We start from the raw sequence: 12,339 nt of genomic DNA on the forward strand, positions 1-12,339 counted from the left end.
GAAATTAAAGAAACGCAATAAAGAAATCCAATGTCATTTTATTGGGGATTTGAAAAAATAAAAAAAAAAAAAAAAAAAAACGCACATAACGTGCCCATTATCTGAGCACTAAATGCAATAAAACGCAATCTGTAAGAATAAAACCGCAGCCTTTTGAAAACAGCTATTGTACTTTGTTACAGAATATATGCCTATGAAAGGATTATATTACCTGTTTTGAGACTTCTGTTTTTCGGACATCACTGGTCAGCTCCATCCACGGGTGAAGTTTTCCACGCTTTTGCTCCTCTCGAGTTGCAACAAAACCTGCAGTAGTAGTGGAGTTTGGAGATGCAATCCACTTAAATTACATTTTGAGCTCCTTGAAATTCTCCAAATGTAAGGCAATTGCACATTAACTTTACTATTTTGGGGGGGTGAGGGGGTTCTTTACATAAAATGACATTGTAAATTCATATCTATATTAATGACAAATAAGCAAACAGTCAAAGCAAATCTACAGCAAACCCCTTTTGAATATTTTACTTCCAATAAAAATGAAAAAAGATTGGTACAAACCTGAATAGCAGGGGTTAGATGGTGGTAAGCAAAAGGCAGAGTCACAAACGCACATGACCCACTGATTGGAACCAGAGGTGGACGGACCATAAAAGGTCCGTTTGGAAGGGTGGCATGTAACGTTTAGGATGGAGAATCACATGGCGATGTTTGCATACATTTCAGTTCTACATCACATTCTGACCACAATTTTTTGCCAAACGCTCAAGGTCAACAGGACAATAATCCACCCCTAACCATGAGACAAATTCCTGCAGAATAGGAATAGATTTATAATGGCTGACTACAACGCAAAGCAGCATGAAGATAGGTTCTATTGAATTTGGATCATGGTGATACCCCAACCTTGTGTTTTTAAGGAGAAGCAGAACTCAAGATCAGTACATACCTCAGGTCTTGAAGTGAGGATGCTGCAGAGGTGTTTGTGCAAATGCTGTGGCACCCTCATCTTGATCCACAGTCTTCTTCCCACCATCCCAGTAGGGTGAAGGGAGACTTATATTGAAGTGGAAAAATTCCCATTTGGAGCTCTGTTGCAACTCATTTAACACCATCTTCATCTTGGACAGTAGTCGTCGACTCCCCACCATTCCAAGTAGGGTTAAGGGAGATTTGTGTTTAAGTGGAGAAATAGCCATTTGGAACATTGTTTACACTGATGCAATTTCGAACAGCATTAACTAACCTCCACCTTTTTTTGCACTAGCATGGTAAAAACAACACTACCACACTCATTTATAATGGCAAGTCTCAAAGACACTTGTGTAATGCAGTCAGATTTGCTTGTATTTTATTTGTAATCTGATTCAATTGACTTGATTACAGGCCAAGTACCAGGATCGCACGAGAGAGGGTTGGTGCACCTCTCTGGTTTGTGATTTTCCACACAAGTCCATCAAAAGTGTTCGTGGACCTTTGTTCCGAGCGGCGGAGAAGGGCCCGTCCCCCACCATTCGCAACTTCCCGAACAGGACATGTGGGACAAATGTTTCAACTTTTTTTCAAAAGATGCAAATTTCACCTCGTCCATGTTTGTATCCATATTTTATGTGATTGATTTTTCATCTTTTCCCTTGCCAACTAAAGTAGCTACTTTTGTTGTTCAGATAAACATCAGTTTTCTAAAGTGTTTTTCTCAAACGCAGTCACTTAAAATCCATGTGAACACTTGTGTAACTAAGGACTTTTTTTCTGTTTCGCACCTTAAAATTAGTTTTGATACTTTTAAGAATTCTATTGTAGGACTCTCGGGAATAACAGTTTTATTTGCTTAGATCCCTCAATTCGCCGCAAATGTTTTGTTACATTAAGTAAGTTTCTTTCGGCTTGTCCCTTTCGGGGTCGCCACAGCGTGTCATCTCAGATGAACGCACATATGTTTGGCACAATTTTTACGCCGGATGCCCTTCCTGACGCAACCCTTCTCAGGGAGTGGAGGCCCCAGTGGGATATGAACCCACAACCCCTGGTTTACCAAACCAGTGCTCTAACCACTGAGCTACAGGGCCTCTTGTATGTTTTGTTACATTAGCTGGCTTAATTATCTCTCAGCACATCAAATCCAACTTCCAATAAGTTTCGTTTGCAACCATTTCACATCAACCCTTTTAGAGCTTAACATGCCACTCTCATCCGGGACTTGAGCTAGAGGCTGCAATGTGTTTTTTCACACACAGATGCAGATAAACTGGCCTTTTCAATTCTTAGAAACATACCTCTACCTGTAATTTATTTTGTACCACTTCAATTTAAACATCACACAGTGAGTAGGGACTATCCAGCATAAATCTAGAGAAGCTCTCTGCTTACCTTTATTCCGGTGCAGTTTTTATGTCTCACCGCTGATGTACTTCTTCAGCATCCGGGTAACGGGACCATTTGTTAGAGCAGGGGTCGGCAACCCCAAAAGTTGAAAGCCATACAGAAAACATCTAGAGCTGCAAAAAAAAAAAAAAAAAAAAAAAAAAAAATAAACTTACTGTAGTATCTAAATTAGCCTATCAAAATGACTAAGTTTGCTTCAAACACAATGAGCATTCGTTTATTTTCATTCTGTATAGAACGATGCACTACGTGACTGCTGTCGTACAATGCCGCCTCAAGTTTAACTTCATTACATTATGAAGAAATGCAATAAAGACATCCAATTGTGTCATTTTTATTATCAGGATTAGGGGGGAGAAAAAAAAAAAAAAAAAAAAAAAACACAATGTGCCCATTATCTCGGCACTAAACAGTGCAATAACATGCAGCCTGCATTTATTAAAAAAACTACTTTGTTACTGAATACATGCCTATGACAGGATTGTGTTCTTACCCATTTGAGACATTACTTGTCAGCTCCATCCATCTGCGAATGGTTTTCCACGCTTAAGCTCCTCTCGCGTTGCAACAAAACTTGTAGTTGTGGAGTTTGGAAATTCAATCCACTTAAATTTCTGCGCTCCTCTCATTTTTCCAATGTAATGCAATCGCACTTTTTCCACCCTTTCCGAACTGGGTACGCTGCTGCAAATGAAACATGCCTTCCCTGGAAATTTTTCCACATTACTGTTATTTGACAACTTCTCGCCTCAAAAACATTCAGGGAATTCTTCTGCATTGTCAATGAATGCAAATGATTCCAAGAAACATTAAGTCCTCTCTTCTCAGTTATCTCTTTTTTCCCCCCCTTAGGATCTGTGGCCCATCACACAGCCACTGGTTTGTTTACAAGTGCCACCTGCCCCGCAGATCAAAATGTGTTAGGCTATGATGCAAATCTTCGTTTACAGAAATGTAATTATTCTCCACATTCTTGTAGCATTGGAAAATGTCATCGAACAAACTAGTAAAACAAAAAATATTTCTATCCCCCATTTTTAACCTTTTTTTTTTAAAGTTCCAGGAAGCCCCTAGGGAAACACTTAAGAGCCAGGGTTGCCGACAAACCATGTTAGAGGTTTGGAAAAGGGGAGGAAAAAAAAAAAAAAGTCACAGCCCAGATCGAACTTCAATGATTAGACTAGATGAAAAGTACAAAAATTATTTACATAAAGCCAAGCAAGCAAGCTAACATTAAAAAGACAGCTACCTAAAAGGGTTGTATGGGAGTCAGTTTGCTGATGTAGAATCAGGTGATTTGGAGGAGACCATTGTAATGCTAACAGGAACACACTTTGCTGCAAACAACTCCAAAAAGACAACTACAGCCTGAAGTCAAAACAAAATTTGCAAAACACTGAAATGTGACACTATGGCTCACAAAATCAAAACCCCCCAACTCTTCAGAGAGCTTCCGTTGCAAGACCAAAGCCAGGTAGGAGGAAGTAGAGACGTTCTGGCTCAGCAAAAGTGGGCCAACAAGCCATGAACCTACGCAGGCGTGCATGTGGAGAAATTCTCTGGCCCGAGGCTCTCCGATGGCGGCCGTCAATGCCAATAAGCCATGTGGGGTCAGGAGGTCCTCCGAACTGCAGAAAATGCCACGATGGAGAGATAAGGAAACTAAGGATTGTTCTTTGTCAAAGTTTGTATGGGCACAAATAGATGCAATGTAGAATCTATTTTGTGAAGTCATGCCAGCCATTTAAAAAGACGCCAAATGCACTACACTGCTCTATTTCATTACGCTCAGCAGGACATGAACTTACGCACATTTGTTGATTGAACCTCAAGGACAAACAGACGTTCATTACATTGTACCACAAGGTGAACAAAAAAGGTATGTGAGCAGGTGCTTCTTAAAGCTAAAAGACTATTAAAAAAAAAAAAACAGAAGGGTCAAGAGGTATGGAAAAAAAAGTCAAAATTTAGTTTAAGCTATAAAATAACTTGAAAGCTTGTTACCCGCATTTTTTTATAAGGATAATCAGCTTTATTGGCCTAGTATGAAACAAGGAGTTAGTTGCCCCAGTACCACATGAGTACAATTTAAAAAAAAAAAAAAACAAAACACATTTTTCCCCTCATAAAAACTCAGTTTTGCAAGGATGCAGAGTAGTTAGAGTCCCCATTAGAGCAATTGTCCAGTCCAATGACAATTGTGCAAAGGATGTCAAGACTTCAAGGAATGGATGGAGTTGGAAGTGACAAATCCTACAATAGCTTATATCATATAATACCAACTGAACCAGCAGGGTGTGACAACTCGAGGAAGAATACTGGCAGTGTAGAGTTTCCAAAGTACACATCACTTTGGGATAGCTGAACTTCAGGTAAAAACAGGCACACAGAGGAACAGGTGTCCAACATCTCCGCAGGATCACCTCACAACAGACCTAACCAATCCTACGAGCATTTGGGTCTGGAAGACTGATTTACTTCATAATTGGCTGAATCCAACAAAAGTATTAAATTCTACGTATGAATATGGAAAAAAGGGCTACTAGTATTAAAATTTAAGAGATGGGCTGTCTACTGCAAATTCAGGAAATTTTGTTACACATTAATTTTTTGGGAGAAATGTCAAAGTTACTAAAACCAAATAAGACTTTAGACAATCTATGTTGTATATTTGATACAGTTAAAAAAAGAAAATAAAAAACAGGGGGTGGGTGGCGCTGCCCCTCAAAATGCGTGACGTGTGGACCACACGATAGTGAATGCATAGACTTGAGAGCGCTTTAGAGATTTTGTTAGACATTTTGGAACTGGCTGTAAAACAAATTCAAGAGACGCCCACCAGACCGCTCGGTACAACTTCGCACACGCCAATCGATAGGTTTCCAATGACGTCACCACCACCCTTAGAACAATTGGATAAATTAACGATGGAAAAAAACTTCATGAGTCTGTCTGGAAACAAGATGATGTCATTGGAAACCGCTGGTTACACTAACACGTGCCTGAACATCACGAACCCTCAAAGGAGAGGCGGAAACCACAAACCAGCAGGTTGCCACAATCAAGAAAATAAAAAGGCACCTTACCTTGACCATGTTGGCTGGACTATTCTTCTTTCATTGAACACGTCAGCGCCAACAATCCGAACAATTTCGAAGCTGCTTATACTCACAAAAGTCAATTGACGACTTCTTTCACACAGACGACACGTGCGAGGAAGCTCTGCAATTCATGTGCCAATGCCCGTGTCTTCCTCCTCACAAATAATTTTCGACATAGTGAAGCCCTTTCTCTTGCCACAGGGTCCATTCCGTGGCAGGGACACAAACTGAGCTAGCGAAATGCAATGACGCATTAAATAAAGTAGTGGCTGACGCGAAAGGGGTCGCAGCTGGGAGTGATTAACCTTGAGTGTCCCGCCACACGATGTGCGCACCTGCGCTAAATGATAGCCCCGCCCAGCAAGAAATAGACCAATGAAATGTTGGAACACTGGACAAGTCCATGGAAAAGTGCAAATTCAGACCCGATCCTATCTTTATACATAGACGGGTAATTAGTCCTTTCTTTTTCTTATTTAGTAAGAGCCTTCTTTTTTTTTTTTTTTTTTTTGATCGAACCCCTCTCTCCCTCACACCCACACCCACAGTATAACTAGAAAAAAAAAAAAAAGCATTAGATGCAATGCAGATTTTTGCGTCCCTCAACAACCTGGATAACTCGTGATTGGCCAACTTTCTTTAGCATCCCAGTGAGATCAGGTGAGAGTACTTGGAGTAAAGGTTGTTGAATATTTTCCATTTACATGGGACAATATTCATTTCTGAAACAAAATTGTTTGGGATCATTACACGCAATGGAAGTCTTTCATTTGAATGATATTTTCAAGTACATTTAGATAAATATTCTCCAAAAAGTTTGGATTCTGCAGCTTTTGCCATAAATGTATAATTTTTCCACAATCGGTTTGCATTTATTCTCGTGTATTATTTTTGTGTTTATAAGTGCAGGTATTTTTAACTCTTTGCACAATGCAATGCAACAATCATTTTTTCAATATGCTTTATTCCTCACAGGACAGATTCACAGATAACACACAGGCCACACTTTGAAGCAATTGACACGCGTGCCTGTCATTAAATTGTCCAATTGGAAGCAGTTGAGTCGGGTAAAAAGGCAGCCAGTTTATGACAGAAAGCCTTTATGGCTCTCTACTGAAGACATTGACTTCAAGATAAATTAAAGGGCCACTCTCATGATTTTTAGTATGTTATTAATGAAAAAACTGCAGCCAGTATGCTCCCATGCCTTCTTTCACCACAAAACATGATTTTGACATATATGGCTTTTTGTAACTCCCGCCATGAAAATCCTCTCAAGGGATTTGTTTTTGAGAAGACGCAGGAAGTGGAGTATGGGGCAAGAGCACCCTCAAGCGGACTCGTTTGTTTCTATTAGTTTTACCTGCAGGAGGGTACCTCGTTCTTCCTTCGTGTTTGCCAAAATGCCGGTTCGTTGCTTTGCTGGATCTTGCTCGAACACTCGGAAGGATGGATTTCCCCTTCATAAATTTCCAAGTGACCTGGTTCGTCCTGAAAAATGGATTGTACGTGTGCAAAGGACGAGAGCTTCGTGGGTTCCAAATGACAGGTAGGTGTGTATACAGCTATTAAAAAAAAAAATAAACAATAGTTGGGGGCAGGGGGGGTGGCACAATCCGTAAATCAGGGGTGCTAAATGTGTTGATGTGCGCATTGGAAGGCTTCCGTGCAGCAGCCGCTGAAGGACGGCCTCCGTGGCCTTGTCACCCAGGGTGACTCGTGTCCGCCGTGGAAGCGGATCAGACTGGGAGGCAGTTTGGCTGTGACCCGCATATCATCTAAATATGCCTCGAAACAACAGGGTAATATTGCCCCGGTGACTTTGCTCAGTTACGAGATGTTCTCTTCTTCAAAAAGAGCTTCCGTTTCAAAAGGGGCATGTTCATCTCCCACAGTAAGGGCCACGGCGTGTTTTCAATGGCGAATGTCTGGAGTGACGTCACGGACAGGAGATGCAGCCAATATGGCGACCACTTGGATGTCAAATGACACTTCCGCAACTTTGGGCATGGATGACGCGCTCTCCACTCATATTTATTTTTTCGTATAGACATTGAAGTGAATAACGTTATACGTAATTTTCATTACAATATCTATTTTAGAATGTTTATACTTTTATTATGCAGTGCATTTTACTTTTTCCACAACTGGATGACCTCCAGGGAGAAGGACTCCGACTACCTGGCCTTAGGAAGGCCAATGGGAGTCGGCTACGCATTACTTACTTACTCCGGGGGGGATTCTATGTTTATTTAGAATTGATTATGTCCAAATTTGTAGTTGCTAGGAAACAATTGACAACTAAAATGGAAGGAGGTAGGCACGCCGAATTGGGGAGTCTAAATTATAGAGAAGTAAACAGATTAATGAGAAGCTACTTGAAGGGAATATATGCAAAATTTATTGAAAACCTAATTAAAGGACAACTTCAACAACATTCAAAACAAAAGGGACACCCGGATCTTGGCTCACATCTCCAGAGCTTGATGGCCTGTCCATTTACTTCTCCCGGCGATGTCCAGGAGTGCATTTCCTCGCCTAACTCGAACACGATAAAGATCAGTTGAAATGTAGTTAATCGAGGAGAAAACACATTTGTCCAATCTGACCTGAGTGATGAAAAATACAACTTTTTTGTTGAGTGTTTATTACAGGGTTTCATGTCTGAGAAGTTCCATTTCTTGGCAGATAAGTTCTGTTATTTGCCAGCCAACAAATTCAGGGACCTCTGGTCAAAAGCAAAAATTGTGGTGGAACTTCAAAGACTGGGTCCATTTACACCTGAGCGAGAGTTACGCATCGGAGCTCAGTGGTGGCCAATCATACCATACAGGTTCTCACAATGTTTGACAAGCTAGGCTCGTCATTCTCTTGTAATTCGGAGACATATAAGGACCATGGCATGCTATCTTGCCAACAGTTTTGCGGCAGAGGACAGTGCAACCCTTGCTGGTGAGGAGTTGATTTCCCTTACCTAACCCTAAGGCAAATTTAAAAAATGATGATTGCTGAACAGTGCTAACCCTATACCAGCGCTGTAAGGGCCTGACCCATGACCCTTCTGCTATACTGCACTCTGCTGGTTGATTTTTGCATAGGTCCCTTCCAATTCTCTTGAACGGAGTTGGAAAATCCTATCCACAGAGAGTACATGAATCGCTACCTTGTAACACACACACACACACACACACACGTGTGTAAATTAGTAAGGATGGCTCTGGATATTTGTAAATAAACTAGAATTAACTAATGGGTAATAGATTTGTTATTTGTACATGTTTGTACATCCCCTTCTCCTTGAACCTAACTTGAGGCACACTTTGTTCACACACTTATGACACAGTTTAAGGAATTTCTTTTGTACATGTAGTCAAGAGTTGAAAGGAGGGAGCACGGTAAGGCCTCTTTTGCATATCATCCTGTACTGTGAAGACTGAGACATCAATTCACTGAAATGCCTTGTGTCAGAGGCTAGATTTAAAGTACGTGCACTTTGAAGTTAAATTATCAGTCATGACAAGTTGTTACAGTTCAAGCTTCTGCTTAAAGTTCTACATATCCAATGTGATGATCCAAACAGTTCTTGCCCTAAACACTATGTATGACTCAGCACTGTAAGGAAGATGGTAGAAATTGTCCAAGGTCACATGGATCCCCTTTGGAGGGACTCTGACGGTGTCAGCTGTTGTTTGGGATTGTCAGGCAAAGTGATTGCATGAAAATGGAATCAATTCCACTGGATCAACACTGATAAAAACATCAAATAGTTCTGAAGAATTACTCTCTCCATGGTTGATATTCCCGTCTTTCGTTTACGGGAAGGAACGTCAGCATCCACCCGTCAACCATGCGATGAACAGGGGGGAACCAAGCAAGGACCACCTGGTGACCATTAGGCAACCAGTCACTATACATTCACAATGAATTTTTCTACGGGCCACGCCATGATGACGTTCTCTCTGTGTCTTGCAGTCCTGAACAGGGTGTTGGGGGATGAGGCTTAGCTCTTGATCGGTGATATTCTTTTAGAAGCCATCAGAGCGCGTGGAGCAGTAACCTTTGACCTTGTCAATCATCTGGCTGACGGGGAGGACGGACGACGAGGAGATGGACGCCACCTTTGGGGAAAAACGCCTGGTCTGACTTGGTTTTTCTGCCAAGACCAAGGACAACGATGTTGAAGTCACAAATATGCTTTTATTTATGTATCGCTGCAAATCCCACCTTTGAAGAGGCACAGCATTTGGAGAGCCATTTTAGACATCACCAAAATTGTATGAGATTTTCAGCAAATCGAGTCAATTCCCGCACAACTGCGGTTCAGCTAATTTGCTAATTCACTGATTTGCAGATTTCAAATATTAAACTTTATTGATCTTGTAGTTATGCAGTCCGGTCGACAGTCCACTTCATTTCAGTCCAAGTATAATAGCCATTCATTATACATACAACACATCTCTGATTGTCAAAATTCATCAGGCTGATAGCTGGACTGAAATAAGAGGGTCAGTTGAGATTTTTCCTCCTCAGGGGTGCAAAGCAGCGGCCCCTGAAGGGATTCAAGTAAGTTTGCAGGACATGACCTGATCGCAGTGCAACCTAAGGCATTTTTTGCTTTCTGGATTACGTTATATACAATCAGTATCCGACCACATCCAGCAGATGCCTCTTAGGTATCATTTTATTGTCAGCACAGTACCTAAGATCGTAGGCATCGTGTACAACAGTTATGGGAGCGCAGCATCGCACACACTCAGGAGCATTCTACTACTAAACTCAGTGAGTAGATACCGTTGCAGGAACATATCTCTTTACTTAGTCGGTCGGTTTCTTTCGGCTTGTCCCTTTCGGGGTCGCCACAGCGTGTCATCTCAGATGAACGCACATGTATGTTTGGCACAATTTTTACGCCGGATGCCCTTCCTGACGCAACCCTTCTCAGGGAGTGGAGGCCCCAGTGGGATACGAACCCACAACCCCTGGTTTACCAAACCAGTGCTCTTACCACTGAGCTACGGGGCCTCTATCTCTTTACTTAGTACAATTATATATTCATTTATATTATATTCATTGTAAAAATTAATTCCCTCGCGGCCGATCAATTCCTATGTCCCTCCGTGGAACTGATAGCTTTTAGTTTAAACTGTGCTACGCAAACGTAGCTCTTCGTTGGTGCCAAAATTATGTTTTGTACAAAACACGTACCGGCATTAGAGTATATACCTTCTGCCAAGTGTGCCTTTACTGTCCTCTGGTCTATCAAAAGTTGAATGTTCTTGGACCAAAATACTTCGGTGACCTCCTGACTCAGTATGAACCCTCTACACGCATCAGGTTATCAGGATCCGTTTTTTTTTTTTTTTTTTCCCCCCTCTTTAAAATCACTTACAAGAGTCAGAACCAGACACGGAGGAGCTGCATTTAGCTTCTATGCCCCACAAGTCTGGAACAAACTCCCGGACAGCCTTAGATTAGATGAAACACTAATCCAGGTTGAAGACATCTGTTTTCAGATGCTTATGAATAATGATCCAAAGCTAACTTTTCTAAATGTAATCATATTTTAAATTGTGATTTTATCTATTTTTCTTTTCTTTTTTTGGGTGTCCATGTTAAATCATGTCTGTATTTATGTTTTGATGTCTTTTAATCACCTTGTGTTGAATTGTACTATACAAATAAACTTGCCGTCTTTGGGACTTCATGGAAAAAGGGTGTAGTTGTTTTTGGTAATCATTTTTGAGTTGCGAAATGAAAATCAATGTAGGATTAGGGTTAGGGGTTTTCAATGTTGAAAAAACTGATTTTCAAATAGAAACAGGCTGACCTTTGAAGAGAGACTCGAGCCTCCGTGGGATGACGTCATCAACACGCTACCACCCAGTATGTGCTGTTAATTCTAAATGTGTGATGGTGCGCGTGTGACAGAAACCTGCATTAGTGAAAGGTGTCAGTCTGACTTTGGAGGTCCAATGGGGAGCGCCGGAGCCAAATGAGCCTGACGACAAGGATTGGACAGCCTGCTCCGAAGTCGCCTTTTTGGTGTTGTTGGTCGGCGTTTTACTCCAGTCTGCAACACAGTTAAGTCATGTGACCTTTGACATGCTAATCGGCATACATTACAGACTGTAGGTACTGTACTGTATTAAGGGAAGGCGCATTGATACAAGGCGAGTGATCATCCCAAGCACGACATGGATCAATCAGGGCAAAAAAAAAAAAAAAAGATCAGGTTGTTGGAGCTGACTGGCTGCGCAGCATCGAAGCCCCACCCAACGACTCTCACTCCCTCCTCTCCCTTGTTCATCCTGAAGTTTTCTACGGTGTTGACTCTCTGCGTGATAACCTCTCTACTTCAAAATGCCTACAAAGCCATGTGCTGATGTTAAAGCTTCCCCGAAGTACCCAAGCGGAAGAGGAAGATGCGAAATGTGAGCCGATTTCGCTTTGTGGAAAGCGGATTGCAGAAAAGGCCCGGTGTTGATGACGAAGAGGATGACAATCGGAGAAAAAGTTAAACGTTTGGATATGATCACAGACGGCAGAAGTTATGCTTTTGTGGCCCCATGATGGCGTGAATGAATCAGCGGCTCGTTGCGTAAAGAATGTGGTAAACATCCGTAAAACCGCTTCAATATCCTATAAAAAGGAAGTGAATTTTATGATGAAGAGGCTGAAGAAAGTGCTGACGAACCTCATACTGCCATGAGGGATTCACCCCCTCAAAGATGAGGCTTTTTGGCAAGCAAATGGTATGAAAAATTTCAAAAGCGTTTCACCCTCAGAAGCGTGGGACAATATACTAGGAGATGTTGTGTTCAGCAAATTTGTTGACGGGGTTATGTTCTTGTAGAGG

At 41.5% G+C, this 12,339-nt stretch overlaps 1 protein-coding gene and 1 long non-coding RNA gene across 3 annotated transcripts in view; both read right to left on the reverse strand.

The window, feature by feature from the left end:
• Positions 1 to 2,363: 2,363 nt before the first annotated feature.
• On the reverse strand, positions 2,364 to 5,691 carry LOC133496744 (uncharacterized). The gene is made up of 3 exons (XR_009793846.1): positions 5,469 to 5,691; positions 2,876 to 4,010; positions 2,364 to 2,495 (listed from the first exon to the last, which is right to left on the reverse strand). It is a non-coding gene; the product is annotated as an uncharacterized LOC133496744 (long non-coding RNA).
• Positions 5,692 to 7,867: 2,176 nt separating this feature from the next.
• Positions 7,868 to 12,339, reverse strand: part of adgrg6 (adhesion G protein-coupled receptor G6) — a 35,824-nt gene continuing 31,352 nt past the window's right edge. The window contains exons 30-31 of one of the 2 annotated variants that reach the window (XM_061811944.1): positions 11,416 to 11,553; positions 7,868 to 9,601 (exon numbers count right to left, since the gene is read on the reverse strand). In XM_061811944.1, coding sequence (XP_061667928.1) covers positions 9,552 to 9,601; positions 11,416 to 11,553 — 188 coding nt within the window. In that variant the 3' untranslated portion in view covers positions 7,868 to 9,551. Of the gene's footprint in view, positions 9,637 to 11,415; positions 11,554 to 12,339 lie in introns of both variants that reach the window. The other variant, XM_061811943.1, reaches the window with a different exon arrangement.

Source organism: Syngnathoides biaculeatus, chromosome 23 (assembly GCF_019802595.1).
Source record: "Syngnathoides biaculeatus isolate LvHL_M chromosome 23, ASM1980259v1, whole genome shotgun sequence".
Classification (NCBI taxonomy): domain Eukaryota; kingdom Metazoa; phylum Chordata; class Actinopteri; order Syngnathiformes; family Syngnathidae; genus Syngnathoides; species Syngnathoides biaculeatus.